At 31.5% G+C, this 27,807-nt stretch overlaps 2 protein-coding genes across 2 annotated transcripts; one reads left to right on the plus strand and one right to left on the minus strand.

Annotated features, from left to right (window-relative positions):
- Positions 1–15,178: 15,178 nt before the first annotated feature.
- Positions 15,179–20,585, minus strand: LOC144840472 (uncharacterized). The gene is made up of 4 exons (XM_078696291.1): positions 20,459–20,585; positions 16,939–17,019; positions 15,900–16,031; positions 15,179–15,769 (listed from the first exon to the last, which is right to left on the minus strand). Exons 2-4 carry the CDS (start codon positions 17,014–17,016, stop codon positions 15,647–15,649), a joined length of 333 nt encoding a protein of 110 aa, XP_078552417.1. The 5' UTR covers positions 17,017–17,019; positions 20,459–20,585; the 3' UTR covers positions 15,179–15,646.
- A 3,182-nt stretch (positions 20,586–23,767) lies between these two features.
- Positions 23,768–24,859, plus strand: LOC144839311 (cyclic GMP-AMP synthase-like receptor). Its single transcript, XM_078694626.1, has one exon. The coding sequence runs from the start codon at positions 23,768–23,770 to the stop codon at positions 24,857–24,859; it is 1,092 nt and encodes a 363-aa protein (XP_078550752.1).
- The last annotated feature ends 2,948 nt before the right edge of the window (positions 24,860–27,807 follow it).

The following is a 27,807-nucleotide window of genomic DNA, read 5'->3' on the forward strand; positions in this document are numbered from 1 at the left end:
GGTGCAATTTGGAGACCAGTTACTCTAGAGTGATTAGATTTACTTTTTGGGAATCCTGTCAATATTGACCAACATAATTACTTTGAAGCAAAAACTCAAGTCATATCTCATGGATGTTTACCCATCTGGATTATGAACAGATGTTTATAAAATGTGTTTAGCTATAAAAGTCTTACTAAAACAAAATTGGTAATTCACAGGGCATTCTGATAAAGACATTTAACTGTTTCTCATGATTTAATTGTTTTTATATTGTATGTATTATGCCACTCTAATTAATAAAGAAATTCAGTCAATCAATCAATCATATAATGTGTTTCAATTTTAATTAATTAAATCAATGTATTTTTTTATTTATTTTATTAATTTAATTTATTTATGTACAGTATGTTTCCTGCTTTCCAATATAATAAAGATGAAACACAATACTATGTCATTACATTTGGTGCACAATACTTTAATTCCATGACAGGAACAAAAATTAGACATGTTCAAGGTTTAAATTATTTGTTAAAATGCATTGCACATTACTTTGTTTGATGTGGTTAATGCATCTGGATGTACAAGACTGTTCAGTATCTCTAATTCAAATTGATGATGCCTCATCAGATGATAGTCAAACTCTGTAGTGAATAAGCTAAGATATAGATGTAGTGGGGTGTTTCCATCCTGAAATAAATCATAATTATTGAAGCTTATTGAATACTTTAATTGCATGATAGGAAAAAAAGAATTAAGTTTAAGATGAACAAAAATTGTTAACATTTATTGCACATTACTTTGATGTGGTTAATGCATCTTGATGAACAAGACTGTACAGTTTTTATAATTTAATACCACACTTTATCAGACGATGAGCTAAACTCTGTATGATGGACTATACTTAAATATAGATCATAATTATCTTAAACCTACTGGTTTAAAACTAGATTATATACAATTGTTGCTACTTTAAGATTTAAAAAAGGCTCTAATACTGATCTAAACATCTGTACCAATAATAATTTAAAAACCATATAAATTCATATCATTCACATTGTTACATTTTTCTATTAAAAATGGTTTGCAACTAAATCAAATTGTATTATTCTGTATGTAATATAATATAGTATAAAGTTGTATTTTTACACATTTTTAATATATATATATTTTATATATATTTTTATATTCTAAATCAGTGCAATTTGGAGACCAGTTACTCTAGAGTGATTAGATTTACTTTTTGGGAATCCTGTCAATATTGACCAACATAATTACTTTGAAGCAAAGACTCAAGTCATATCTCATGAATGTTGACCCATCTGGATTATGAACAGATTTTTATGAAAATTGTTTAGCTATAAAGTCTAACTAAAACAAAATTGGTAATTCACAGTGCATTCTGATAAAGACATTTAACTGTTTCTCATGATTTAATTGTTTTTATATTGTATGTATTATGCCACTCTAATTAATAAAGAAATTCAGTCAATCAATCAATCATATAATGTGTTTCAATTTTAATTAATTAAATCAATGTATTTTTTTATTTATTTTATTAATTTAATTTATTTATGTACAGTAGCAATATAATAAAGATGAAACACAATACTATGTCATTACATTTGGTGCACAATACTTTAATTCCATGACAGGAACAAAAATTAGACATGTTGAAGGTTTAAATTATTTGTTAAAATGTATTGTACATTACTTTGTTTGATGTGGTTAATGCATCTGGATGTACAAGACTGTTCAGTATCTCTAATTCAAATTGATGATGCCTCATCAGATGATAGTCATACTCTGGCATGAATAAGCTAAGATATAGATGTAGTGGGGTGTTCCCATCCTGAAATAAATCATACTCATTAGGCCTACTGGTTTACTGTTGCTACTTTAAGATTAAGGCTCTAGTACGATCTACAAACATCTGCAATGATGATGATTATCTATTTAAAAAACTTCAATTCATATTAAATCAACAATTTATAATTTAGGTACAGTATCAGCCTTATGTTTATTTCTTTATTGTATTTTACAAATGTACAGTATGTTTCCCGCCTTGTTATAAAGATGAAATACAACAATATGATATGTCACTACATTGGTGCAGTATGCTTTAATTGCATGACAGGAAAAAAGAATTAGACAAGTAAAAGATTTAAATAATTTGTTAAAATGTATTGTACAAATTTTGATGTGGTTAATGCATCTGGATGTACAAGACTGTTCAGTATCTCTAATTCAAATTGACCACCCCACATCATAGCCAAACTTTGTATTGAATAAGCTAAGATATAGATGTAGTGGGGTGTTTCCATCCTGAAATAAATCATAATTACTGAAGCTTTATTGGTTTAGGATTACATGCTATAAAATAGACATGTTGCAACTTCAAGATTAAAAAAAGCTCTAGTACTGATCTACATCTGCAATGATGATGATTAACTATTTAAAAACTATCGATTCATATTAAATCAACAATTTATAATTAAGCTATCAGTCATATGTTTATTTCTTTATTGTATTTTGCAAATGTACAGTACTGTATGTTTCCCGCTTTGCAAAATAATAAAGATGAATCACAATACTATGCTATGTCATATCATTGGGTGCACTATACTTTATTGCCATGACAGGAAAAAAGAATTAGACATGTTCAAAGTTTACATTATTTTTGTTAAAATGTATTGTACATTACTTTGTTTGATGTGGTTAATGCATCTGGATGTACAAGTCTGTTCAGTATCTCTAATTCCAATTTACCACCCCTCATCAGATTATAGCCAAACTCTGTAGTGAATATGCTAAGATATAGATGTAGTGGGGTGTTTCCATCCTGAAATAAATCATAATCATTAGGCCTACTGATTTACCGTTGCTACTTTAAGATTAAGGCTCTAATACTGATCTACAAACATCTACAATGATGATGATTATCTATTTAAAAACCATCAATTCATTTTAAATCAACAATTTATAATTAAGGTATCAGCCATATGTTTATTTCTTTATTGTATTTTGCAAATGTAAAGTATTTTCCCGCTTTGCAAAATAATAAAGATGAAACACAATACTATGCTATGTCATTACATTGGTGCACTATACTTTATTGCCATGACAGGAAAAAAGAATTAGACATGTTCAAAGTTTACATTATTTTTGTTAAAATGTATTGTACATTACTTTGTTTGATGTGGTTAATGCATCTGGATGTACAAGTCTGTTCAGTATCTCTAATTCCAATTTACCACCCCTCATCAGATTATAGCCAAACTCTGTAGTGAATATGCTAAGATATAGATGTAGTGGGGTGTTTCCATCCTGAAATAAATCATAATCATTAGGCCTACTGATTTACCGTTGCTACTTTAAGATTAAGGCTCTAATACTGATCTACAAACATCTACAATGATGATGATTATCTATTTAAAAACCATCAATTCATTTTAAATCAACAATTTATAATTAAGGTATCAGCCATATGTTTATTTCTTTATTGTATTTTGCAAATGTAAAGTATTTTCCCGCTTTGCAAAATAATAAAGATGAAACACAATACTATGCTATGTCATTACATTGGTGCACTATACTTTATTGCCATGACAGGAAAAAAGAATTAGACATGTTCAAAGTTTACATTATTTTTGTTAAAATGTATTGTACATTACTTTGTTTGATGTGGTTAATGCATCTGGATGTACAAGACTGTTCAGTTTCTTTAATTCAAATTTACCATCTCTCATCAAATGATAGCCAAACTCTGTAGTGAATAAGCTAAGATATAGATGTAGTGGGGTGTTTCCATCCTGAAATAAATCATAATTATTAAGGCTTATTGGTTTAGGATTACATGCTATAAAATAGACATGTTGCAACTTCAAGATTAAAAAAAGGTTCTATTACTAGCCTACAAACATCTGCAATGATGATGATTATTTATTTAAAAATTTATAATTAAAATATAAAATACAATATGTTTATGTCATTACATTGGGTACACAATACTTTAATTGCATGATAGGAACAAAGAATTAAGTTTAAGGTAAAAAAAAATTGTTAACATTTATTGAACATTACTTTGATGTGGAAAATGGTTTCCAGTGAAGAATGTAAGTAACATGAAACTAAGACGTGTAAAGTATCAACAACCCAAATGCAGAGTTGAAAGATATAGAAAAAGTGCAGTCCCATACCTTATCTCGCTTCTAAATGAATAATATTAATAATAATTTTGAGAATATGTAAATATCTTTGTAATTCAGCTTTGGCTGCGATGACGATATTTGAAATAAATGAAATGAAATGAAAAATGAAACTGTTCAGTATCTCTAATTCAAATTGAAACTTTGTAATAAATAAGCTCAGTTAAATAGATGTAGTGGGGACGTGAAATAAATCATACTCATTAGATGCTATAAAATTGCCATGTTGTTACTTCAAGATTAAAAAAAGCTCTAGTACTGATCTACATCTGCAATGATGATGATTAACTATTTAAAAACTATCGATTCATATTAAATCAACAATTTATAATTAAGCTATCAGTCATATGTTTCTTTCTTTATTGTATTTTGCAAATGTACAGTATGTTTCCCGCTTTGCAAAATAATAAAGATGAAACACAATACTATGCTATGTCATATCATTGGGTGCACTATACTTTATTGCCATGACAGGAAAAAAGAATTAGACATGTTCAAGGTTTACATTATTTTTGTTAAAATGTATTGTACATTACTTTGTTTGATGTGGTTAATGCATCTGGATGTACAAGACTGTTCAGTATCTCTAATACAAATTGACCACGCCTCATCAGATGATAGTCAAACTCTGGCATGAATAAGCTAAGATATAGATGTAGTGGGGTGTTCCCATCCTGAAATAAATCATACTCATTAGGCCTACTGGTTTACTGTTGCTACTTTAAGTTTAAGGCTCTAGTACGATCTACAAACATCTGCAATGATGATGATTATCTATTTAAAAAACTTCAATTCATATTAAATCAACAATTTATAATTTAGGTACAGTATCAGCCTTATGTTTATTTCTTTATTGTATTTTACAAATGTACAGTATGTTTCCCGCCTTGTTATAAAGATGAAATACAACAATATGATATGTCACTACATTGGTGCAGTATGCTTTAATTGCATGACAGGAAAAAAGAATTAGACAAGTAAAAGATTTAAATAATTTGTTAAAATGTATTGTACAAATTTTGATGTGGTTAATGCATCTGGATGTACAAGACTGTTCAGTATCTCTAATTCAAATTGACCACCCCACATCATAGCCAAACTTTGTATTGAATAAGCTAAGATATAGATGTAGTGGGGTGTTTCCATCCTGAAATAAATCATAATTACTGAAGCTTTATTGGTTTAGGATTACATGCTATAAAATAGACATGTTGCAACTTCAAGATTAAAAAAAGCTCTAGTACTGATCTACATCTGCAATGATGATGATTAACTATTTAAAAACTATCGATTCATATTAAATCAACAATTTATAATTAAGCTATCAGTCATATGTTTATTTCTTTATTGTATTTTGCAAATGTACAGTACTGTATGTTTCCCGCTTTGCAAAATAATAAAGATGAATCACAATACTATGCTATGTCATATCATTGGGTGCACTATACTTTATTGCCATGACAGGAAAAAAGAATTAGACATGTTCAAAGTTTACATTATTTTTGTTAAAATGTATTGTACATTACTTTGTTTGATGTGGTTAATGCATCTGGATGTACAAGTCTGTTCAGTATCTCTAATTCAAATTCAACACCACTCATCAGATCATAGTCAAACTTGAATAAGCTAAGATATAGATGTAGTGGGGTGTTTCCATCCTGAAATAAATCATAATTATTAAGGCTTATTGGTTTAGGATTACATGCTATAAAATAGACATGTTGCAACTTCAAGATTAAAAAAAGGTTCTATTACTAGCTTACAAACATCTGCAATGATGATGATTATTTATTTAAAAATTTATAATTAAAATATAAAATACAATATGTTTAGGTTATTACATTGGGTACACAATACTTTAATTGCATGATAGGAAAAAAGAATTAAGTTTAAGGTAAAAAAAAATTGTTAACATTTATTGAACATTACTTTGATGTGGAAAATGGTTTCCAGTGAAGAATGTAAGTAACATGAAACTAAGACGTGTAAAGTATCAACAACCCAAATGCAGAGTTGAAAGATATAGAAAAAGTGCAGTCCCATACCTTATCTCGCTTCTAAATGAATAATATTAATAATAATTTTGAGAATATGTAAATATCTTTGTAATTCAGCTTTGGCTTGCGATGACGATATTTGAAATAAATGAAATGAAATGAAAAATGAAATGTTAATGCATCTTGATGAACGAAACTGGACAGTTTTTATAATTTAATATCACACTTTATCGGATGATGAGCTAAACTCTGTGTGATGGACTATACTCAAATATAGATCATAATGTTCTTAAGCCTACTGGTTTAAAACTAGATAATATAACATTTTTGCTACTTTAAGATTTAAAAAAGGCTCTAATACTGATCTAAACATCTGCACCAATAATAATTTAAAAACCATATAAATTCATATCATTCACATCGTTACATTTTTCTATTAAAACAAAATTGGTAATTCACAGGGAATTCTGATAAAGACATTTAACTGTTTCTCATGATTTAATTGTTTTTATATTGTATGTATTATGCGACTCTAATTAATAAAGAAATTCAGAAATTTCAGTCAATCAATCAATCATTTAATGTGTTCCAAATTTAATTAATTAAATCAATGTATTTGTTTTTTATTAATTTAATTTATAATTTAATAAATTTTCAATTCAAGCTGTGTTTTTTGATCTGAAATGTCTAATACCTATTATTGCAATTAAAAATGTTGGCTTACCGTTAATAAACTATTTGTAAAATTAAATGTACATACATTGTTCGGAGTTGTGATTGATGCACCGTTGGTTACGAGACAGTTTATTATCTCTAATTTAACTTCAGATCTCCTTCTTCTTAGATATAGATGTAGTGGTCTGGGTGAACACCTTCTTAGATATAGATGTAGTGGTGTTTCTCCATCCTGAAAATAATCATAATTATCAAGGGATAGATTGGTTTCTAGATGAATACAATTGGCCTTTACATTTGTTTCTGTATTTTGCAAATGTATCTTCCACAATGTGCAATATAATGGTCGTGATCTCTGTATTTTAAGAAGACTTCAGACTAGAAATGTAGATAACAAATTGGCATGTTGGTACCTAAAAAAAGGGCTCTACCGTAGAAGATACTTAAAATACATGATGAATTCATTTAATTATATTCTTTTTCAAATAAATATTTAAAAAAAATGTAAAAATGTCTGGTGACTCAAATAAACCAAAAGGAGTCTTAAAGTTGAGTCTCCAAAAGAAATGTAAACAGGAATTTTTTTTTTATATCGTTAGAAAGAGTAAGATATTGCTTCTAGGAATCCTGTGAATCCTGTCTCTGGTTGTGTTTTTTTTTCTTATTCCTTTTCTTTTATGTATCGTTTTGAGGCAAATGAAATGAAACTATATTTCTTGTAAAATGTTCATTAAATTTCAAATATGAATGGTACAGTATTCGCGTAAATCTCCATTCAAACACTTTTCAGACGATCTTTTCAGATTATGTACCTAAGGTTTAACCAACCAAGTGACATGAACATTCCCTTAGACGGTGAGAGGAAATGGGCATTTCATACTGTATACAGTAAGTCTGGTTCCACATTTAGTTAGTAGTAGTTAGTAAGTTTGACAATATAATTGCTGCAGTATTTAAAATTTGGTGGGACAAGAGAAAGATAGTTGACCTAAAATGAATAAAGGTTTTACATGTTTAAGGATAGAAAGAATTGCAAACACTTTCTTGGATTTCACATGATAATACCAAGTTGACTAATTAAAAGTGTCTGTTTTGATAGATCTACTGTACATTCTCTTTTATTTTCACCATTAAGCTTCTATTTTTCGAACTAAAAATGTAATCAATTTGTATAAAGTAGTACAATAAATTTGTTTAGTTTCCTTAGTAGCTAAATGTGAATGAATGTAAATAATATATTTTTATAATACAATACATTTATTTAGTTTTCTTGGAAGGTAAAACTGAGAGTTAATGAAAATTAATGTATAAATAAAAAATTCTTTTACACAACAACAAATCCAATAAGTACTGGTTTGTAACTAATTATAATGTAAATAATGTAACTAAAACAGTTTGTGTATTTTGTGTTCTCTTCTCTGGTTGGTTCTGTGCATGTTCTTGTTGTAATGTGTAAATGCTGTCCGTTCCTTGATTCTTTGAAAAAGTTACATATGTTTTATATTGTGTGTACTATAGGTATGTTGTTTTATGTTGGTATACATTTTAAAATGTATGGTTTTTTTTTTTTTACTTTCCATACCTTATTGATGGTTTTCACAAGGTGTGGTTTATTCATACATATTTTTTCAATTTCTTGCAATCCTTTTTCCCCCAAAATAGCCTCTTCCAATATATTTCTAAAAAAAACAAAGCATTCAGGGACAATAATTGAATTATTATGATTTTCATTTTCTAAAGAAAGTTATATTTTTAAATGTTATTGTATAGAAATTTATTAATTACTTACCTTTCCATTAAGAAATCTCCTTTATGTGCTTCCTTAAAATCATGAAAAGTAAAATTAGTTTACACACTGTAATGTACAATACTTCATGTAATCGATAATTACAATTAATTAATGTGATGAATATAAGATAATAATAGTTCAAGTTCGAATGAACATAATTAAAAAAAGAAATCAATACAAGAGGTACAACTAGTTAAATTCAATATATAGGTGATTGGCATACAGTATAGGTACTGTATATCATTTTTTAAATCTGTTTTTTTTCTAATAAGGTTAGAATCAGATACAGTTGCCCATTATGACCAAGCATCTTCCAGCTTTAAGCTTGAACTATTATGTTTTTACAGTATATTTTGCTAAATTGTGTATGTACTGTAATCACAAATTTTGCATAGAAAAAATTATGGCTTTGGGCAGATTTACTGTATCTCTGCAAACTTCTCACTGTTTCTATCTTTGTGAAAATGTTGAGCACCTTTACTCTAGATCAATTGATACATAAATGTCATACAAATTATTACAATCTTGATTGAGTTTCTACCTGATTATAGTAGAAACATATACATGGTACAATTTGCATGAATGAATATACTGTAGCAGGCAGACAAAATTACTACCATTGTTACTGGTAAGCAAAGCGGAGGGACGAGACGCGGGACGTTTAAATTCTAATCCCAATTTAGCTGAATTTCTTCAAGTCTTCAACAACATTTTTATTTGAAAGGTATAGCGTTAGGTATATCTCAACTTGAGGAATCCAACCATAGTTTATATCTTCAGAAAATAAGCAGTAAATGGTGAGTTTTCATATAACTATTTTACTAAATTTCCAAGGCCAACGTAGCAGAAGTGTACATCTCTCACTGGGGAAAGATAGCGTCCTGTATAGATAGAGAACAATAGATAGCTTGTTTAGGCCCACGCTAATACTGCTGGACCACGCCAACCAAGCTATCCTACATCATTGAAATATTTAGACCGTCTGGGTGCTGTATATTTATCTGGATAACTGTAAGTTGGAAAACGTTCCAGAACTATTATAAAGAAGTTATCTGAACGATCTGAATGAACCAGATACCAAATGATAGTTATAATAATAATTAATTCGACATAGATACCTAAATTAAATCTTAAATATGGCGTCTACAAACCGAACACCTCCGAGACCTCAATCCCCTCCAAGCTCGCAAACCAAATCACAACAACCTTCAACAAGCACGTCTAGTATCACTAATCGGACGATTAAATGTGTAGAGCATTGTATGTTAAATCATATCGCCAAAGGAAAAAGCATCGAATGCTCATTTTGCCAAACTGATTTTCACCCACAATGTATTGGAATCTCCGCAACTGGAAAGCGAGCAACCAGTTGGTTTTGCGAATCATGTAGAGGAATACCAAACACTATAACTTCACTATGAAAATCATTAGATAAACAATTTAAAATCATCAATGAGATCAAAGAGCAAAATAACATTCTTCGACAGGAAAATAAACAACTAAAAGATGACTTAGAACTGTAACGCAATGCTATGTGTGACCAAACAAAGAATGACCGTACCAAAGATCTACACGAAAGAACAAATGGTATACCATTGAACACAGCAGACACCCTTATAATAGGAGACTCAATAATCAAGAATATTAATGAAAGAGGATTGCTGAAGACTAAAGTCTCTTGTCTACCCGGAGCAAAAATGAAAGATATAAAAGAATCATTGAGATCACTAGACGCGAACAGTTTTGATACCATAATAATTCATGGCGGAACGAACGACTGCACAAAAGACGAGGATGCAAACAACGCCCCAAACGAGTTCGCACAAATAATACAGGATGTTAAAACGAAATCGCCCAGCACATCCATTATATTATCAACAATATGTCCTAGACAAGATGTTATGGAACATCAAGGTAGAGTAGACAAACTGAACGGGGAAATCAAAGGAATCGCGTCAAAAGAGGACTGTAAAATAATTGACAACGACACAACCTTCAAACTGTACAATAATGAATGTGAAAGTGGATCCCTCAATAGGAGTAGACTTCACCTCAGCAACTACGGAACGAAGAAATTACTGACCAATATCAACAAAGTACACAGGATTGTGAAAGATAAAGAAACAAACAAATCGCACCGAACTTCATCAGGTCACTACTCGTCGCCGATAGGAACACAGGGATATCGCAACAAACAGCACCGTCCAAACACTAACTTAAATTATCGACACAATAGTAGACAAATACAAACAAACAGAACCGGATGTTACTACTGTGGTGAAAGAAACCATCAGATGAAAGACTGTAAACATGGTAAACCAGTACAATGTCACGGATGCTTCGAATTTGGACATAAGAACTATCAATGTCGACTTCCATAGGAAACAGGCAATGAAGTAAACGCCGATCCTGAACCAACCAGGAGAAACCTGCGGGGTAATGTAATGTCTTTTAATCATGACAATATATACGATTTCTTAATTGACGAATGTAATAACAATACCTGTATAAATGAGATAACAATTAACAAAAATAGCGAAGATATCGCTAGTATCAATAGTGTAAATCCTGATCCTATGTTAAACAACGTGCCTCCAAATAAGATTAATCATAAACATGTTAAAGTTAGACGAGGTAAAAAGAAATCTAAATCATGTAATACTAATACTAACATTAAAATAGCATACAATAATATCAGAGGCTACAAAAGCAAAAAGTATGATATCCAAAAATTTGTAAATATCAATAAAATTAATGTATTTGGAATAGTAGAATCATTTCTAAAAGATAAGGAAGAAATACAAATCAAAGGTTACAATTGGATTGGGAAAAATAGATCATCATATACTAAAAAAAGTCAAGGCGGGATCGGCTTCCTAATTAGGGACGACATTAAGATCATAGATGACAATGTATTAGATACGAGATGTGATACCCTCGAACGACTATGGGTAAAAGTGCAATTTAATAGTTCTACCAACTCAATATATTATATAGCTTTAGTTTATTTTCCATGTGAAGGAACCGATCGCAACTTGACTGATGAGATGTTTGTCTCCTTATTAGCGGAAAATTTAGAGATCTCTCAAAATGACAATGATGCTAAAATAATAATTCTTGGAGATTTCAACGGCAAAATTGGTCACTTGATTAACGATGGAGACGAATCTATAAACTATAATGGTCAAGGACTTATTGATTTTAGTAATGATGGTGATCTGTTTATCCTTAACGGTAGTGAAAAATGTACAGGAGTATTTACGTGGGTAAAGAATCAACATAAAAGTGTTTTGGATTATGGTCTTGTATCAACAAATATTCAAAACGATATAAATGAATTCATGATAGATGACCAATGTAACTTTCACATAGGTAGCGATCATAACATGATTATAATTGATATGAATGTGGAATCATTTAATAATAATAACACAATCCCTGAAACATTTAAACAACGATGGGATATAAAGTATAACCACGATTGGACAACGTTCCAAGAGGACCTTGAATCTAAATTCACTAACTGGGACCCAGCCCATTTAAATGCTAACGAAGCTTGGGAATCATGGAAACGCCTTGTAGTGTCTGCTGCCGAAGAGACAATAGGCTATAAAAAACAGTCCAGAAAAAGTAAACAATGGTTTGATTGTGATATTGAACAGTCAATGGAAAAACGAAAAAAAGCGTGTCGAGCACACCGACTATATTGTAAGAACAAAACTAATTCTGACTTTAATGAAACTATAAGGGATAATCTCTGGAAAGATTATCAAACTAAACGAAACGAATGTAAAACATTAATTAGACAAAAAATGATGCAAATCCGGATGGATAGATGTTAAAAAATAATGGAAAAAGGCGGACCTCAGTCTAGAGACTTCTGGTCAGTTTTAAAAGGAAATAAACGAACAAACAATGTTACATCTATAATAATTCCGGGAACGGACAATGTAACATCAGACGCACCCATAATTAAGTCTTCGTTAACCAATTACTTTAATACCTTAGGTAAGAAAAACTTAGATGTAGAGAATGGTCTATTTAATGACAATTTAGCTAACAGCTACAACATAAATGTTCAAACCGCTACTCTGGATAAACTCGAATTCTCATGTGAAGATGTGAAATACGCAGTCTCCCTATGTAAAAACAACAAAAGCCCGGGCAATGATAATATTTCTAACGAATTGATAAAAAACGGCGGTAACACAATTGTTGCAACACTGTATAAACTGTTTAAAAGGCTCTCCCATCTCGAATGTATACCAGATGAATGGAACAACGGCACAATAGTTCCTATATTTAAAAAAGGCGACCGGCGAAATTTAGATAACTATAGAGGAATTACCTTAAACTCATGCATTGCTAAGATCTATAGTCGAATAATTTCTCGAAGAATATCAGAATTCCTTGAAGAGTATGATTTATTAACCGAAGCACAAGGGGGCTTCCGTAAAGATAGACGATGTGAAGACCATATCTTCACCCTTAAAAGCTTGATAGCTACTCGACAAGCCGAGGGTAAAAAGACATTTTTGGCTTTTCTCGATTTCCGAAAAGCATTCGATACAGTCTGGAGAGAAGGACTAATAAAAGCATTACGCCGAATCGGTATAAAAGGTAACCTAATTAATATCGTACAAAATTTATATGAGAATGTTAAATGTAAGGTCCAATTTGCTAATTTAGAGACGGAGTTATTTGATATCGATGAAGGTGTTAAACAGGGATGCTCGTTATCGCCAACACTCTTCTCAATATACATCAATGAATTACGTATAATGCTTAACAACTCAGATCTAGGTGTTAACATCTTTAACACTAAAATTAATTGTTTATTATGGGCCGACGACGTCGTGCTAATAGGAGAAAACGAGAAGGAACTTAAAATGCTCCTACAAACTACTACAGAATTCGCTAAAGAATGGAAAATGTCATTTAATTATGATAAATCAAATGTCCTTATCACAGGACAAAGGACCAACTTATATAGAAAATGGAGGTTAGGAAACAATTCTATAACAGAAACTGATAAATACAAATACTTGGGAGTATATATTTCTCGTACGTTGTCGGACAATCTTCACATAGACGAAGTTATCAAGAAGGGTAATCGCATCATTGCGTATATTAAATCCATTATAAATGAACAAGATGATTTTAACAGAATTTATTACGGGGACCTATTATGGAAATCTATCGGAATCCCTACCATTAATTACGCATGCTCAGTTTGGTACTGTAACGGAAAAACAACAATGGCAAAAGTTGAAAACCTGCAGTTTTTAATGGCGAGAACCATTCTTAAGGCTCCGCGTAACGTTGCAAAAGAGGCTCTATATGGTGACTTGGGCTGGCAATCACTAGAATCGCTTCAAAACTACTCTCGGATTAAATATTTTAACCGCCTAAAAAACATGGAGAAGGACAGATGGTCCAATGTGATTTTTAACGCCATAAACATTCTTGAAGATAAATTAAAATGGGGATGGTTAAATCAAGTTAAAGAAGCCTTACATAAATGTAACATGGGTGATATGTTCACCAACGAATCACCTGGTAATTGGTTAACTCAATTTAAATGCAAGAACAAAGATATCGATAATAACGAATGGCAGAAGAGAGCACAATCAAAATCATCTCTGACACAATATATATTGTACAAGAATAAACCGATACTAGAACCATACCTTCTTTACAAAAATGACTTTAAAAGAAGTTGTTTGAAATTTAAGGCGAGATCGAACTCTCTAAACCTTGAAGGTAGGAAACAGTCATGGTCACCCATGAGTACGGGTATGTGTGCACTCTGCAATAATGACACTGAAACTATCGCACACTGACACTTTATGTTAGAATGTAATACATTTAGTAAATTAAGAGAAGAAATCTTCTACCCAATGAAATTACAATTAATGAATAACGGGTTTGAACATTATTGGAAATCTTTCTACGAAGGAACCTCTGAAATGAAATTACATTTGTTATTAGACAATTTATATAATGAAAACGTTGTTCTTGGGGAAATTTTTGACTTGGCTTGTAAAAAATACCTACAAAGTGCCTGGGATACCAGGTTAGATATATATAAGAAATTACCAACATTACCCCAATAATTAGCCTATTTGGCTTTTACATTGATAAACTAGTTTATTTGCTTTTATTTTATTTTGCTAACTTCAAATTTTGTGTTTATCTCGATTTTTGTAAAAATAATCATGATTATGTATTATTTATACTTTTGACCTTTTGTATCTTTATACTGTTATTCAATTGTTTTTTAGTTTTATTTTCTATGTATAAGTTTTTTTTATTTTTTTTTCTGTCAGACATTTTAACTTATTTAGTTTATACATTGATAGACCAGTTAGATATACCAATAACTAATCATTAAACAAATAAAATCTTGTACTTGCTGTTTGCTATATCTATAATTTCAAGTACATATAAACATATATTTGTGCTTATTTCGATTTATGTAGTAATTTTATCATGATTATGTATTATTTATACTGTTCACCTATTGTACCTTTATTCTTTATTTTTTGTTTTTTGTTTTTTAGTTTTTTTTTATTTACTATGTATAAGTATTTTTTTTTTCTGTCTGACATTTTGTAAGTAGGCCCTAATGTGTATTTACTACTGACCTATTGCATCGATTTATTGATTTGCTCGTAATACAATTTTTTTTAAGTATCTACTCAAGTGTGCAATTACTACTGTACATTTGTTTTTGTTTTGTTTTTTGTTTTTTTGGGTTTTTTTTCCAATGTAAGTTAATTATGTAAGTTTTATCATCATTTACCTTTTATATGTTGTTGTTTATATTTGTATGGACGCACCACCGAAAGGTGTGTGCCACTTATTCGAAAGTGAGTACCAATAAATACTGAAATACTGTATATTGAAGCATCTGCACCACATTCCAATGGCATCATCATATTTTTTCCTAGATGGGATTTTATTTATTAATGGTAGCTTTCTTACTTTATGATTATTTAAACATTCTTACGGACCATTACCTGTACCTCTGTTTCTCTAGAGCTGGAAGCCTCTTGTAAAGTCAGATCCCAAGTCGGATTCGACACAACAGTCTTAATTGACTTGGGTTTTATATCTTCCTGTGGTTAAAAACATAATCATTATTCAAAACATATTTCAAATATGTAACTTATGGGCAAAAAAAAAATACGAAGAAGTATACAGTGTAGTAGTACTGCCTAATAAAAAAAATGTCTAGAAACATTTTACCGTTTCTTCTTTGTGATGCAATTCAAACATTTCAACTCCACGTCGTATATTCTCAATTTCAATTGATTTCAATCCATAAGTCTTCAACAGAGTCTCATCAGATGTCTTGTTGATCTGAGCAACAGAATTCAACTGTAAAAGAATAACCATGTTTACAATGGAAGTTACTGTTTGTTTGTCTGTCTGTAAGATTACTTACAAAAATACTGAACAGATTTTGACCAAATGTTGATCACATAGATAGAACTTAGTCCACAGAAGACTCCATTTAGGAATTTTCTATTTCTTTTTTTTTTTACGATATTTAATGAGGGTGATCCATCCACAATTGCTGATCATTAGGGACCCTCCGAGGTTCACAAGACAAACATATACACAAGATGCTCTACATAAACAAAGTCTTATTACAAGTCTTTGGGAGTGGAGTTGTAATTTTGTCCTTAGAAAAAATCCTGACATGTGACAGGACTTGAACCCAGGAGCCTTGGAGTGGTAGCCAAGCATCATAACCACCAAGCCACAACTCCATTCCTGTTTTAGCGCACATTTAATTTTTGACAGGATTTGGATGCGAACAAATTTTTAAATGTGTTTTCACTTTCATAAGCAGGGGGTGCATTTTTATTAGGCTTTGATGTGGATCTATGATGCAAATCCTTCTATGTCGTTTGTCTATGATAATAGATAAGAACACTATAAGAGAATTGCAAGTAACTTAAATTAGTCGGAAAAGATATAAAGAGGGTGACAGTACTGATAGAAAATATTTAAAACAATTATTTTTAAGCAGTTCAGTCTTAGGTAAAATATTTGCTACTGTAATGAATTGATACAGACTTCGTATGATGCAAATTAAGTTGTTTATTACTGTATAGTAATCATGTACAGCTTGTATTCAAAATAACTATAGCATCAGCATATTACACTGGGTACGCAGTGAAAGGATTGGAAGCAAAATACCTGGCATACTGTATATATTACAAACTACTGGAGGCATATAGTAGATTTACACATTGAATTTAAATGTGTATTCACTAACTTTTTTGTCTTGAAGGGCATCTATAGTTTCTTGCCTAACTCCTTCTCGTAACATATACTGACGTATTCTTGACTCCATTATCTGTGAAGACACAACATTAGTTAATAATTGTGTTTAATTATCAATAAAAATAGTACATATAACTTTACCAAACTACAGTAGTAATTTTTTTTTTTGGTGAGTAAAAAAACTATAAAATCAAAGTGGTCCTCCATACCAAATACTGGGAAGTTGCTTTCAAGTTTCAAATGTTAGGTATTTCACCTTTGCACTGTTTCGGTGTAGTTGGGTACAACACTTGTTAAAACCGGGGGAAACAATTTTTTAAATGGAAAAAGGGAGCAAACTGAAAATCATTGCCTGGTTGTTACGACAACCATTCAAGTATCAATTCATAAGTTATTCTTTCAGCGTGATTATAATTAAAGATGTATTGTCCCCCAGAAACATGAAAAATGAAGATTAATTAAATCAGACTTTGAATAGGTTATTTTGTAGTTTTAATCAAGTTAATCACTTCTGTAGAAAAACAAATTAAAAAAAATTATGTTTTCCCTTATAAAATGACTAAATAAATGGTTAAATTCAACCAAAAATCCATTGGCTGGCAGCCAATTTGACTATTTTTTGCTTTAAATTATAGTTTTTTCAGGTAAATAATTTTTTTCCGATCTAATTTTTGGTCAAAGTGGATAATTATTATGTGAAATTAATAAAATTCAAAAAAAAAATTAAAATAATTATTTTCTCAGGGGGACAATACATCTTTAAGATTAAGAAGTCAATAAGAAAATAATTAAATTAACGATTAATTATGAAAACTGAAAATGTTCAAAAAATGTTTAATAATATTAAACCATAGTTAAATTGATTATGTTATCAATAAAGTTTGTCACACATTAGTGGTTAAATTGTTACTTGAATGTTATTGTTAGTGGTTGATTGTTGGATCAGTGGGTACTGTAATGTTTTTACCTACTAATTTTGCTGAAAATGACATGGTCTGTTACTATTATCGAACAATTGAGATACAACATTGGTACAATGACTTTACAATACATTGTTTTGATCAATTGCAAGAATGTGTAACATCATTTACAGCCGTGTATATTATTGACAGCGAATGTCATGCATGGCAGTCTACTACAGTATACGGTGTAATCGGCCTTTGTATTGAGCCACAGCCTCTTTACGACTCATACGCCAACCTTGCTCCTAGACCAAAACCCAAATACAGTAAGAACCCAATCGCTGAGAAAGCTGTCGGTGATGTTGAAGACGAACTACCCCAACTCCCGGCCCGCCCCAACTATGCTCACAATTACCATGGCTCGCTCTATCACAGCCAATCATGCAAAGAGTCAACGGCTCCAACGCGTCATTTTTCAGCGCTTTGGGACAATCTTTTAATTGCGCTTTATAAATCGAACAACACACAACAATAAGCTCTGATATTGAAGATGGTGATCTTGTGTATGTGTATGTCTTAGCCGATCGTAATAAGTCAAAGGCCCATCAACTTTATCTTGTAAATTGATGGCATTGGCACTTTAGTCAGTACAGCCAAAGAATTCTTTGGTACAGCTTACAGAGTCAAACAAACTGAATGCTACAAGGTATCCTCGTCATAATCTCCTCAATCGCACTCAGGAACTGTGTTCGAAAGAGGACTCAAACAGCAAAGATACCATCTTCCAGAGAAAAGGCTCACTAAAATACTAATTAAGCTGACAATCCCAGCCGATTATTGGTGCAAAGTTGATCCATTGTCTACTGTACCAGTGCCGACTATGACACCTGCTCCCACTACTGATGATGTCTGACCTTCATGACGTCGATATTACATCGTCAGTGTCAGAGCCCAGACGACCAACTCGCAGCATACCCGATCACTTTAAACGAATATGTGCGAGACAAGTGACTGCTGAAGTATACCAAGATTGCGCATAATAATCCCCAAAGCTGGAGGGCAGTCTACCTAATGAAAGTTTTTTCCTACTGCAGTCTGCAGGCTTCCTAGATTTTTTTCTAATGAACCACTTTTAACTTTACTTTTCATGTGCCTATGGGCTTATCCATAATTTGTAGTTCAAACTCATTCTTTTTTTCTTGATGGAAAAATACAAATGTTGTCACACCAGTAAGGCTGTTTGTCATGTACCGCCTGCTGTTGTCTGGGTATATAATGGGTAACGGGACGATTCGGCCCTGAGACGATTCGGCCCGGGACGATTCGGCCCTGGGACGATTCGGCCCTGAGACGATTCGGCACACTTACATTTATCGGCTTTGATATGCATTTTATAAGCAAAAATAAGCTTTTTCCCCAAACTTTATTTCCAGAGAGACTATGGGGTAGTACTACTAGGGATAAAGATGCAATAAAGCAAACATTTTGAAAACATTGTCGAAAATGATCAATTTTTAGTCACGCGAACGATGTAAACAAGTTACGCCCTCTGTTGGCCGCTTCAAAATGTCAATATCAATAAAATACGGATTGTTAAACACCTTTAAAAACTTGATAAATACCCACAAAAATGAATATGAATTTGGTCTGAGGTGAGACGTTTCGGCCCACAAAGTGGGATGTTTCGACCCGAAAGTGGGCCGAATCGTCCCACCAAAAGTGGGCCGAATAGTCCCGGGCCGAATCGTCTCAGGGCCGAATCGTCCCTGAACCATATACGGCTGGCATTGTTGTTTTTACGAATGCATTACTGTTTGCTTTGTTAATAAAATTACATTATTGTTGACGACTGCATTCTCAGAGGACAATCGAAGTATATATTGATCGAAGCGTTGAGACGCTATATATCAACATACAAATATTGTTATACCTCAAATATCAGTTATTCAGTTGTTTTATTTGTATAAGTATATTGTCCAAGTTGGCGTAACGGTATGTTGAATGCAAAGTGAATGCACATCGATAGTAAACTTTTGTCTATTTTGAAAAAAAAATCGAACTTGAAGAACACAATCTCTTCTAAAGTAGTCAGAATAATGAATGAACAAAACTTATACAAAAATAATACAATTCCATTATTTGTTTGTTTTGTTGTTAAAATGTATCTGCTTTGAAACCTTCAACGCCAAATCACCTTTACTTAATGAGTTAATGTCGATTAACTTGTACTTAACTAGGATACAATAAGATTTAAGTGTAATTCAATTGCAGTTATGTAAAATGTAAATAAAATTGCACTTAATTCGAATGTACAGAGTATTGCATTAATTATTAATTAATGAAGATGAATATAATTCCACTTCAGTGCAATATATTCGACTTTTAATTTAGTTATATCATCATGGAGGTAACCTCCGTGGTTATATCATAACTAACTAACTAAATTAATGGCAAGCCGTTTTATCATATTATTGTATGATAAAACGATACGATACAATCTTTAAGATGGCTTCCGGAGAACAAAATTCGTGTAGTTATACTGTAATAACAGGCCTAATCTCCACTCCTTATTATCCGAATAAAAAAGCAGTTCGTAATGTAAAAACTCACCGTACGTGCAGTATATTAGTTCTCTATGATTTCAAGATGTCTGCGTCCGTTTAATAATCAGAAAAATGTAGGTATAAACTGGAATAGCTAAATAACAGCTACCAAAAATCATTTATCAGGATCATATCATACTGTTTTTTACGAAAGAATACAGTGTCTTGGAAATGATAAACAATGAGGCTAGCCATGCGTAACATCAAACAACTACATAATAAGCACATTTATTATGCATTGTATTGATTTTAGTAGTACGGGGCGCCGTTCATAAATACAGTATAGCCTCTACGGTTTACGAGTAACTTATTATGGCTATTAGGCCTATCGTATAGGGCCTAATTCTTGATCGTCGACCTCCGAGCACATTTTTCTTAAAATTACTCTTGTTTTCAATTTGCTGAATGGATAGGTTATTCCCAGCCTTAATTAGGCCTATGCCTGTATAAAAAAAGTTAAAAGCAGTATATTATTTGATTCAGATTTAGGAACTGAAAAACCACTGCCACTAGGACCTATTTCTAGTATTGTACGGCTATGAAACTTTTCAGTCAAATAAGGAATCAACGTTTAGCTAATTATCCATAACTTACCTATTTGCCTATATCGTTCGTTAGTTTCATGCTTTACAAGATTTGTCACAGGAGAACAGCGGTGTCAGAACCATCATCAGAAATGACATGTGATCAATTGAATGTTCCAGATGATGATTATTCAAGATTTAAGGATGATCTTTTAAAGCACCCAATGAAAACAAGCTGCCTTGAAGACTTCATTAAAAAGCTGAATAATAAATTGAAACCTTAAAATTGCTATTTCTCAATTGGATGTCAAATGATATTTGGAAGAATCTAGGAAGATCTTTCTTTTGATAAAGAGCAATGTTAACATTTCAGAAATCATCAGAAATGCAGAATCCATGTTATTACCAATCACCAGGAATATCAAATCCATTGTAATGAAGGGATATGATAAAGCGTTTGAAACACGACTGTACCAATTTTTAGGAGACTTAATCCTGTCCGTAATGGTGTGCTTACGAAACAGATGCTCAATCGAAGATCTGACAACGTATCAAAGGAAAGCATTATATTACTACAATTTAGGAGGTGAAATAGTCTACTCTGACGGAAACCACGACAACTGTTTACGAAAGCATGCTCTGTCTGTAAAATTCCATTACTTAATGGGTAATGACAAAGCCCTGCTAAGAGCTATAGCAGATTTTCAAACTGCATTACCGGAAGACGAACAACCGTTCATTCCATATGTGGAAATTGCTAGAGATGAAAATAAAGATTTGATTTATAGGTCTTGGAAGATTGATGACGTATTTCGATATGCCATCGAAGGTCTCGGGGACGTTAGGTTTTCTTTGGACATAGTTGTTTATTATATAATGGCAAGAGTAACACTTAAGTATGGCAATATTCACCGTGCCACTAGAATTTTAGATGGCTGCTTGAAAGAACTGAAAGAAATACATACTAATGCACATATTTTGATACAAATTATTGAAAGTTTATTAGGTCTAGTTATGGTTATGAAAATGATATATAATGGTACTATATAGTGAAAGACTCGATGGCGTGGTGGTCTGTCGTGTGATAATAAGGTCTTTTGGACATGTGGAGAATCCTGAGATGTTAACTACTGTTAAATACCGTTATGTATCACTGAATTATTGGTTGATGGCCTAGTCATAAGAAATTTGAGATGCCCAAACTAATGTACAGACTTATTACTGTATTGTGTTATTTTGAATAATAATAATACATTTTTATTAGTCACTGTCAAGTTGTAACTATTATATTATTATGTATAACTTTTAGAGAATAATATAATGATATAATAATAATAATAATACTGAAGTAACATACAGTATAGAGAGTGGGGGATGGGATGCAATAAAGCAAAGAAAAGGCAAAAATGTTAAAGAATGTTTAAGTTTAATTTAACTTCATCACTATACATTAACAAGTATTGTATAGTCCAATATGTAGCCAGTGTAGGGAGTCATGTATGCTAATACAAAAATTGAATATTTCAAGTATTGGCAGATAAATATCCCTTATTACCAAGTCTACTGAACAAATTCACTATTGTTGTGGGATACAATAAGAAGGCCTAATAACGATCTATTGTATTTGACATTCGTCTAGACATATTATATCCTTGTATTGTATACTGCATTCACCATATTTACTGAAGGGATACACATCACCGACTGTTTATTCGTTATTCTACATTATTATATACAGTATGTTGTATCCTTTGTATTATTGTATTGCTTTATATTGATTTAAAAATCGGCCAATCAACAATTAGAGACAGTTATCACGTGCTTCTCTGATCAACGCCCAGGTATAGTGAAACATCATTATTGTAATTCTACTCTCATTACCATATTATTGATTCGTTTGGAAAAACCCATTGCCGCCATTTATTTCTCTCTCAATATGTGCGGTTTTATAATGTGTTTTTAAATTACAAAATCTAACGTAAGTAACAAATTATTTAGTTTTTAAAAACTGTTCTGTTTTCTTTATCTAACCTAAACAGGTAACACATATGTATCCCACAATAGTTTGTTATATCGTATATTATGTTAGTAGTCATCTTCGAGATAGTACAAACGATCCTATTGATTAGAATTACTGAATGTTAGAATACATAGCAACAGTCTGTGTTTCTTTTCAATCACATAGGGAGATACATAGGCCTATAACATCTGATTTTTCAATGTGACAATAACCATAACCTGATACACTTTTTTTGATATTGTATAACATTATACCTTTCTCGAAATAAAAACATTAAATAAATTGGTCAATCAAAAGTTTGCTGTTTAAATCTTATTATTAGCTCCGATTTTTACAGAACCTGAAAATCGACAACAATGGACAATGGGAACTTGAGTTCCTAGGCCACACTAATAGCCGATCAACAATCTTGCTAACAATTTGGTCTTTAGTAATTCATGACTACAGTATACATTTCAATAATAAACCAGAAACAAAGCTATAGCTCCATGGTCCTATCAATGTGAACTTGAACAATAGTATCAAATACACAATACCCAGTTTCATTTTTAACACACCGAGTTTGTGGTGTTGTGCAGATAAAAAGCTTTTACGTTGGCTATTTTTGTAACGGTCCATTAAACAAATCCAGGTACCATACAAAATGGCATATATTGAAACTTTGTTATATTGTGCTATATCAAACGTGACTACATTACATTATACATTTGTTTACTTTTTATTTTGCAGGTGCATGTTTAAGTAAAACAATTGTGAACAAAATTATATTGTGATGGCGGAAAATATGAACACGAGACTAGTGATGGATGAGTTTGCAAATGACGTAATTGCATGTAAAACATTTGAAAGATTGGCTCAAATATCTTATTCAATGATTTTTGAAGAGATATATAACAATACAGAGAAAAACCAAATAATTAAACGAATGTATACCAGTGGGAGTTTCTGTGAAGGAATGCCTAAATACATTTTGGGTGATGTAGACATGATGGCTGTGTTATCTTCTGCGACAGTGTGTTGGCAACATCCGAAGGAAAAAGAACCAATCAGCACAGAAGTCTGTGTTATAGCTGAACTATATAAAAATGAACCAGCATATTTGAAACTTAAAGTATTGGATGAAAAGAGCATTCAAGACGGTTTTAAAGTGTTTGACGATGAAAGCAGCAGTTTCGTTGATGAAAATGGCTTTTTGAAGAATAGTACTTTGAAGGAATATGCTATAAAAACAATGGATTTACCTTCATCTGATGGTTACTGGAACACTAGCTATAAACATTATTTAGAGAGTAACTGTGTTTATGAGGATGTACATTATTCTGGAGCTGAAATACACGGACCATCACTACAACAGCCGTCTACAGCATCTGACCTATCAAGCGATTTAGTGCATTGCTTATCATGCCAGTCATGGCCACCTATTACTGACAACTTTTTTACAAGGCAGAGGGCAAGTAAATGGCCATCACAGGAGTTATTGAACAATATCTCAAGTCTAGAATCTCTTGTAGTTCCCGTTGGACGTCATGATAGTGACACAAAAGACAGTGAATGGCGATTGTCATTTTCTGTTGCAGAGAGAAAGCTCATTCAAGAAATGCCGGAACCATTTGCTGGCTGTATGTTTGCTTTGAAAGCGATCAAGAAAAGACGCAAACTGTTTGAGTCTCAAGAACCTACACCATTCTGTTCGTATTTCATCAAGACTGCTTGCCTATGGATGTGTGAAACCATTTCATCTGACAACACCATGGATTTAATTAGAAAAGTGCTAGACTGGCTGATTAGTTGCTATCAGAAGAGGTATTTGCCACACTACTTTATTAATTCCACAGCAAAATTTAATTGGTCATTTATCGGATGAACTTTGTGACGACGTGAGTAAAATATTGACAGCAACTAAACACGATCTTTGGGTGATGGTGATGTCAGGTATTGCAGGTGGCGAAGTATCTTTAACAGGTGACATCAGCCGTGAGATATGTGTTAAACTAGATATTGTAGACGTACATGAAAGTGGTGACTACTCAAAGTTTAAGGCTGATCTTTTGAATCATCCAATGGCTTCAACATGTCTTACAGAGTTCCGAAATCGTTTGAAGGTGAAACAAGATATCAGTACATTAAAATGTTTTTTCTTTGATATGGGGCTAATCTCTTGCAAAGTCCTTTGCTGGCTGAACAACAATGTTCCCATTACAGAAATTATCAGAAATACAGAATCCATCTTGTTACCAATTATTAGGGATATTAAATCCATTGTAGTGAAGGGATATGATAAAGTGTTTAGAACAACATTGTATCAGCTTTTAGGAGACTTAATCACGTCTGTACTGGCGTGCTTACGAAATAAATGTTCACTCAAAGAGCTTAGAAAGTATCAAAAGAAGGCCTTGAATTACTACAGTACAGGAGGTGAAATGGTCTACCCCAACGGAAAAGGTGACAATTTCTTAGGAATGCGTGCTCTCTTAGTAAAATTCCACTACTTAATGGGTAATGACATCGATTTAAAAAAGGCTATTGAAGATGTTCGTACTACTTTGCAGGTACATAGACATCCAAACATTTCTCTCATGGAAATAGAAATAGCCGACTGTAGAGATTTGATTTATAGGTCATGGGAAATTGATGGTGTATTTCAATACGTTACTAAAGGTCATAACGTTACGTTTACGTTAGAAGTAATTTTGTTCTATATAATGGCAAGAGTGGCACTTACAAATGGCAATACATACGCTGCTTCTCATTTCGTAAATGGTATGAATTTATTTCAACTAATACACAGTGATGTGTACATGTTGAAAACCATTATTGAAAGTTTATTAGGTCTAATTCAGGTTATGAAAATGATATGCAATGGTACCATTTAATAGTATGTGAAGCTACTATGGAGCTAAGTTATTAACCTCTATTGACGATAACATTAACTGCATCCAATGTACACTTGAAGTTAAATATAAGAATCATGTACCATCTAGATTATGATAATTAAAATATAGCAATACGCCTACTTGAATGTTAGTTAGAAAAGAATTTTTAATTTTTAGTATTATTTGATATGTTTATATTTAAACTTTTAAATATTTTGACTTATCTGACTGTTCTTCGCTTAAAGGTCATTCAATTGAAGATTAAACTTCTCTTGTTTATGTACTGTATATACTTTCATTTTATATATTGTATGCCTATTTATTATTATATTGTACACAAGGTTGATTTTTGTTGAAATAAACTGAAGTCGTGACCATTCTTCTCTTTCTGAATTCGTCATGTAAAAGTCGTTGTTAGACAGGGCAATAATTATTTATAAGTTTGTAGATGTTACTTTAGTTAGCAACTCACTTTGTTACACTAATTCGTGTGTTAATACCTCATCTTGTGACCGTGTCCATATTTCCCGAATATAAATTTGTATGTGCAGCTACTGTGATATTATATTTTGTAATACACCTGGTTGTAATCTTGCAATTTGATTGGTTAAGTACGCATCAAATGGCATTCGACAGTAGTAGTCCGAATGGTGATAATTAACTTCTGCGCGGCTTCTATTAAACTGTTCTATTCTGCGTCTAAAGTTAGAGCACTCGATTGTTTATTAGTGCTTACATTTTTTTATTGTATATTATGTTAATTATTATTAAATTGTACAAAATGTTAATTGTGTTTTTCTTTTCATCTATCTCTTGCTGTGAAGTCGTCATGTTAAAGTCGTTAATATTTATTAGGGCAATTATTTGTACGTTTACAATGTGGGTGTTACTTACACTTCAGTTAGGAACACCAACTCAGCTGTTATTTCCTGTTAGTATGGGCTCATAGTATTAGCATTTATGTAAAAAATTGAAATATTCTACTTTAAAATAAATTCTGCATAACAAGAACACAGAGACACTTTATTTTTAAACATCCAGGTTTTTTTTTATTTGCCACAAACTGGGTATTATTGTTGATTTAATCATTTTGTATAGATAAAATAGAAATATTTTTTTTTATTTATTTTTTTTTATTTCGGTATAAAAAAACGTATATATACAACAAGAAGCAGAAGCTGAAAGTATTGCATTTACATAAAATCAGTATAAAAAGTACACAAAAACATCAAAACATTAACGTAGAAAAATATATTATAGTAATACAAATTTATACAAAAAACAATCAAACACGAAAAAGTCATACAAAAACAAACGCAAAATCAACCACAGCTAAAAAGTGATTTTAAACGTCCTTACTCTCATTACAGTATTATCATTGTAGCCATTTATAATTGCTTATTTGAACTTGTATAAATACATTAATATAGTCAGTCATTCTAGTATACGCATTTCAAAACAAAATGAAAAACGCATATGATTATCAATTATCAAAACAATGTAAACCTGAGCGTGGTTTTGTTTAGGTAAATTTAAACGTAAAAGTTAACTGACTAAAATTACATTGAAAATGTAACATGTATGTCACTAAAAAAACATGTATATGGTTCACATATTGCACATTTTATAGTAGAGTAAACAATCACAACACATTTGTTAAATGTCAACAATTTTAATAAAGAACTACCTATAAAATGGAATGATTATAGTTATACTTTAGGCAACTGTGATTGTTTATACCAAACAGCTGCTGCATTTAAGATTCAGATTGATTTGGTTCAGGTCCAAACACAACCGCTTGCAATACAAAATATATAATATATATATATATAAGAATTAAAAAATATAAAATTTACACAAAAACAGAAGACAAAATCTAACATAATCTGTTTTCGAAATCTTGTCTACAGTAGAAAATATAAAATATACACAAAGACAG

Source organism: Antedon bifida, chromosome 4 (assembly GCF_963402885.1).
Source record: "Antedon bifida chromosome 4, ecAntBifi1.1, whole genome shotgun sequence".
Lineage (NCBI taxonomy): Eukaryota > Metazoa > Echinodermata > Crinoidea > Comatulida > Antedonidae > Antedon > Antedon bifida.

What these genes read in the sequence shown, in the direction of transcription:
- LOC144840472 (XM_078696291.1), bottom strand. Translation starts at nt 17,016, where the DNA reads ATGGAGTCAAGAATACGTCAGTATATGTTACGAGAAGGAGTTAGGCAA. An exon ending in ATGCCCTTCAAGACAAAAAA is followed by an intron (nt 16,032 to 16,938) that starts GTTAGTGAATAC and finishes ATTCTTTTACAG; the next exon opens with TTGAATTCTGTTGCTCAGAT. An exon ending in TGCATCACAAAGAAGAAACG is followed by an intron (nt 15,770 to 15,899) that starts GTAAAATGTTTC and finishes TTTTAACCACAG; the next exon opens with GAAGATATAAAACCCAAGTC.
- LOC144839311 (XM_078694626.1), top strand. Translation starts at nt 23,768, where the DNA reads ATGGCGGAAAATATGAACACGAGACTAGTGATGGATGAGTTTGCAAAT.